At 61.3% G+C, this 5,431-nt stretch overlaps 1 protein-coding gene across 1 annotated transcript; it reads right to left on the minus strand.

Moving 5' to 3' along the window:
• Positions 1 to 3,261: 3,261 nt before the first annotated feature.
• Positions 3,262 to 5,005, minus strand: TLNRD1 (talin rod domain containing 1). Its single transcript, XM_004617546.2, has one exon. It carries the CDS (start codon positions 5,002 to 5,004, stop codon positions 3,919 to 3,921), a length of 1,086 nt encoding a protein of 361 aa, XP_004617603.2. The 5' UTR covers position 5,005; the 3' UTR covers positions 3,262 to 3,918.
• Positions 5,006 to 5,431: the final 426 nt, after the last annotated feature.

The raw sequence follows: 5,431 nt of genomic DNA on the forward strand, positions 1-5,431 counted from the left end.
GTGAGCTGACCCAGCAGTGCAGGCCAGGCCAGGGTGGGCCAGGCACCTCTCTTCAGGGGAGCAGCAGGTCCGCCATGCCATGCTCCGTGCAGGCACACATGGCCCTGACCCACAACTAAGTGGACATCTACTCTCCTTCCTTTCCAGAAACAACTCTCTTGCCCACCTCTCCTCTTGGCAGCCAGCTCTGGCAGGTGTGGTCTCGCCTCCCCCTCAGGCCCAGGGTGCCCCAGCCCAGGGTCCTTTCCTATCTCTGTCTGACCTGTGAGTCCTCCACACGGAAATAAAGCAGCGCCAGGTGGCTGATTCCATTCGCTCATCCTAAAAAGTTTGATTCCTAAAACCAAGATTTGCTGGAGGCACACATGGGAACCCAGAGCTGCGCTGGCAATGGTCTGGTGGTGGCTGGCAGCAGAGGGCAGGTTGGGCAAGGTGAGCCCCTCCAGCCCCTCCTAAGCCCACAGCCCCAAGTGCACACTTCTGCTGGAACAACAGGTGCTCACAACTCTAGGCTGGCTCTCCAGGACAGGGAGGGGCAAGTGAGGTGGGGGGCACGGTGGTTCAATCCCCTGGACTCCACAGGTTCTCCTGAGACCTGCCAGGATTGATCCCTGAGAGCAGAGCCAGGACTAAGTCCTGAGCACTGTTGGGTGTGGCTCAGCCCTTACCCCTGCAAAAAATGTGGAAATTTGGATAGGGTTAGACAGAAACATACATACATACACACCAACACGCACAGACATGTCTGTACATATATACACACAGACACCCACAGACACCTACACTCACACACACATGTACACATATACACATGTACACTTACAGAGATGCAGATATGCCCATATGTACGCACTTCTACGCATACAGAAATGCAGAGACACAAGCAGGACACACAGACGCCACCACACTCTCCTGGATGTCCCCATGCTCCCTGGCGAGAGCCCAGCAGGCAGGGTTATCTGAGGAGAGACTGAAGAGGCGGAGCTGCTGTTCTCAGGGGGGAACCCTGCTTCCCCCCATTACTCCCATTACTCCCAGGCTGCCTAACAGCCCCTCTGTCCCCACCACACTCAGGGTCTGGGCTCCCAGCACCAAGCCATGCTGTGTGTGTGTGTGTGTGTGTGTGTGTGTGTGTGTTGGGGTGGGGGTGGGGCGACCTGGGCAGGGAGGAACCTGAGTGAATGCTCCAGTGAGCACAGGATGTCCACTGGCCTCACCAAGACCTTGGTCCAGCCCAGGGGCCTTTGTACCCTCGGCAGGAGATGGGTGTCCAGAACCAGCTCCAGGGCACAGGAGCACTGGCTGATGCCTCCTGGAAGGAGGTGCCTAGACAGTACCTGACCCTCCCCTTCCCTCCCCCATCACTTGATCCATCACCCCCTCCTCCCTTCCCTCACATGCTCCTCCCCTTCCACCTGTTCCTCCCACATTTATCTGCTCCTCCCCCCTCATCCCTTCCCTTAAATGCCCCTCCCTCTGCTCCTCTCCTCCCCTCCCTCACCTGATCCTCCCCCTTCTCTTCCCTCACTTGATCCACCACTCCCCCCTCCCTTCCCTCACCTGCTCCTCTCCTCCCACTTGCTCCTCCCACACACCTGCTCCTCCCCCCTCCTCCCATTCCTCACATGCTCCTCCCACTCCCTCCTCCCTTCCCTTTCTCCTCCTCTACTCCCACCTGCTCCTTCCCCACACACCTGCTCCACACACCTGCTCCCTTCCCACCCTCCCCTTCCCTTCCATGCTCCTCCCACACACCTCTTCCCCCTCTCCCCCTCCTCCCTTCCCTCACACTTTCCCCTCCCACCTGCTTCTCCAGCATACCTGCTCCCCCCTCCCTCTTCTCACAGGCTCCTCCCTTTGCTCCTCCCCTCCCTCCTCCCTTCCCTCACATTCTCCTCCTTCAGTTCCCACCTGCTCCTTCCCTACAATGTAACTGTGCCCACCTGAACAGCCTGGGCCAGGTTGGCTGCCCCAGATGAAGAGGCAGTACTAAGGGCCACAGATGGCCCCTCTAAGGCAGAGCTGAGAATGAGAATGAGGACCTGGTGGCCAGCTAGTGATACTGAGGTCCACAGGGAAAGTGGGGAAAGTGACCATTTTTTTTTTTTTTGCCTCGCTACTTTCCTGTAAATTACTTCTTGCTTCTACTGAAGCTGAGACCAGGAGTGAGTGGCAGTCCTTGTTTTCCTCCCCACAAATCAGGCCACTACTTGCTGTGACTCGGGCAGCGCTCAGCAGTGTCTCAGGGGCAGGGTCCTGGTGCAAAAGTTCAGCATGGAAAGAGGACGCTTAAGGGGCCAGAGCAATAGTGCAGAGAAGGAGGGCACTCGCCTTCCACGTGGCCAACTCAGGTTTGATCCCCAGCATCCCGTATGGTCCCTCGAGTCCCACCAGGAGCAAGCCCTGAGATCACTGGGTATGGCAGAAAAAAATAAAAAAATAAAGGTGATGCTAAAGCTTAAGCCCAGGGCTGGAGTGATAGTACAGCAGGGAAGGTGTGTGCCATGTATGGGGCCGACATGGGTTCGATTCCTAGCATCCCATGTGGTCCCCCGAGCATCACTGGGTGTGACCCTAAGCCCAGGGGAGTGGCGGGTCTAGAGCTGAGAGGATGTTCCTGCTGCGCAGCCTCCCTTCTCTCCCACGCACCCAGGCAAAGAGCGCTTCTCCTTGGTCCTCGGGGAACCTCTGAGATGATGTGAGAGTGAGCGGAAAGCAGGCCAGCATTCTGCCCTTGGGAAGGGGTCAGGTGGGGCGGGTGGTTAATCTGGGCTCTCTGCCAAGTATGGACCCAATCGGGTCCAGCTGCGTGAGCAAAGTCCCCACAGGACCAGGCGCGACCAGAAACCCCTGCCCCCCAAAGCTGTCTGATACCTGCAGAAAGCACCGACCTTCAAGCGACTCCAAATCCCCTTTATCAAAGCAATCTGCACCTAGGCACCATCCCAGAACGCACCCCACCCGGCAGCAGAGACCCCCTCTGCTTCCCCTGAAGTCCATGTGCCTGGCCCAGGTCCAGTCGCAGGACGCCGGGCACACAAGCCACTTGGCTGGAGCAGTGCCCACAAGCCAAAGACGCAGAGACAAAGGGGGAGAGAAGACAGACAGACCCCGGTGGGGAGCGGTCCCTGTCTCTCGCTGCCTCTCCCTCCGGTATCAGAGCTCAGACCCACTCCCCAGGACACAGTGGGAAATGGGGAGGCCCAGCAGCACCGCCCAAGAGGACGATTACTGAAAAGCAGCAATGACTGCCAAAAGCCATCTGAGAAACATAACATTTTAATAGATGAAATAAATACTCCAGTACATGCAAGGTAAAAACTTGACATTGGGTGGGGCGGGAGGGAAATCACTCGATAATGTAAATTAAAAAATAGGACACACACTCACAGCCGCCTCCCCTCTCCGTTTGCTAACTAGATGGCTAAGCAGATTCTCTCCACACCAAGGTACTCCTGACCCAACTCCACTGCTGGAAAAGTTAAGACAATAAAGGTAGCTACATCCATGTCTAGGGAGAATTGAGGTAACCTTTTCTTTTCATCAGAAAACAAAGACCAAAAAAAAAAAAAAAAGCCAAAACTAAACAAGCCAACCCAAAATGAACCCACGACCTCCTTCCTGCCCGAGATTCATCAGAAGGTTTAGTTTGAGGAATTCTGGAGGGGAAGCCAGGGCGGGGTCGGAGGCACAGCCACCAGATGTCCCATCGGCCATCTCCGGGGTCCACAGGCACATGCCAAGGTGGGCCCGGGCCCCCCAGGTGCGTGGTCCCTGCCTTCTGGAAGATTCTTCAGGAGAGCTTAACAAGGAATGGGGGTGGGGCGGCGCATGGGGGCGTGGAGGGGGGCGCTTCACCTGTGATTTCTTTGGTATACATGGAGGGGGTGGGGGGCAGGAACTTCCTTCAGTCCGGGGCTAATTCACAGAATTGGAATTCACTGGCGGTAAAGTCCTGGGCGAAGACCTCTCGCGTAAAGCCTGAGATAGCAGGGTGCAACCTTCCGACACGGCGCAGGCCGAGCTCCGCAGCCTGTCCCTGTGGTCCGCCATCCTGGCACCGCCGTCCGGGTGCAGAGCCAGGTCCCTGAGGCACTGGGTCAGCAGGACACAGGCCGACACCACGCTCATGGCGCCACCCAGGATGGCCGTCTGCACCGCCTTGCCCTCGGCGCTCACGGCGGCCGCGCGGCCCAGGAACTGCGGTTCGGTGGCGAAGCCCACCAGCGCACTCACAGCCTGCACCAGGGGCCCGCTGAAGAGCGCGCAGCGGCCCCGCGCCAGCTCGCTGGGCGCCGCCTTGACCTCGCGCACGCAGGCCAGCAACGCCGACGCGCTGGTGCTCATGCACTTGACGCCCAGCTTGAACTGCTCCCGCGCAAAGCGGTCCCGAGACTTGTCACTGGCCAGGGCGCAGGCGTCCGTCAGGAACTTGAGGTTGCGGGACAGGCCCTGGGACACCTCCAGCAGCAGCTGCGGGGTCATGTCGGCCAGCGGCGTGGCGCGCAGCACGGCGCAGCCCTGCTCCACCTCGTGGCGGCAGCGCGTCACGCGGTAGCGGTCCACCAGCCCCGGCTGCGCGGGCTGCGCGCCCGGCATGGCCACGGCCGCCAGGTAGGCGGCGTGCGCCGAGCACTCGGTCAGCGACACGACCAGGTCGCCCAGCTCCACCAGGCTGTCCCCGGCCTCGCCAAAGCGGCCCATGTTGAGCTGGCTCTGCACGTCGTGCGTGAGGATGGAGAGCCCCTTGGTGCGCGCGATGATGGTGTCCCGGCACTGCTCGAAGGACTCGGCGCCGGCCGCCGCAGGACCCTCGAAGAGCACCGGCCGCGCCTCGCTCGACAGCAGCAGCAGATCGGCCACCAGCTGCATCTTGCCCTTGCAGTGGTCGCACACGGCCACCAGTCTCTTCCGCGGCTGCGAGCTGGCCCCGCCGCCGGCGCTCGCGGGGGGAGCCGGGGAAGCCGCCTCGCCGGTGGGCTGCCCAGCGCTGCCGCTAGCCATCGCGCCCGGGGGGCACTGGCATGCCGCTGGGGAGCCCGCTACCACCGCCGCGAGTCAGCTGGTCCGGGACGCGGCGCCCCCGCCGCACCATCATGCCATGCAGCGCGGCGGGCAGGGCGCGCGGGGCGGCGGCGGGCGGCGGGCGGCGGGCGGCTGCGGGGCGCGCGGGGTGGGCAGGCGGCGTCGGGCCTCTGGGCCGGCCGGCAGGAACCATGAACCGGGCGAGCGCGCTCACAGTCCGCGCGGCTAGGAAAGTCCCTTGTGCCGGGCCGCCGCCGCCGCCTTCCTGGGCATGGCCGGCCGCGCGGCGGGCGGGAGGGGGAAACTGGGAGTTGTCCTTCCTTCCTTCCTTCCTTTCTTTGAAATCCGCAGCCTTTCCTCGGGGAGGGGCGCGGGCTGCAGCTCCACCGACCCCGCTGTCAGCGCC

The sequence above is a fragment of the Sorex araneus genome, chromosome 6, assembly GCF_027595985.1.
Source record: "Sorex araneus isolate mSorAra2 chromosome 6, mSorAra2.pri, whole genome shotgun sequence".
Taxonomy (NCBI): domain Eukaryota; kingdom Metazoa; phylum Chordata; class Mammalia; order Eulipotyphla; family Soricidae; genus Sorex; species Sorex araneus.

Bases quoted from the DNA above. Each gene is read 5' to 3' on its own strand.
- TLNRD1 (XM_004617546.2), bottom strand. From the start codon at position 5,004: ATGGCTAGCGGCAGCGCTGGGCAGCCCACCGGCGAGGCGGCTTCCCCG.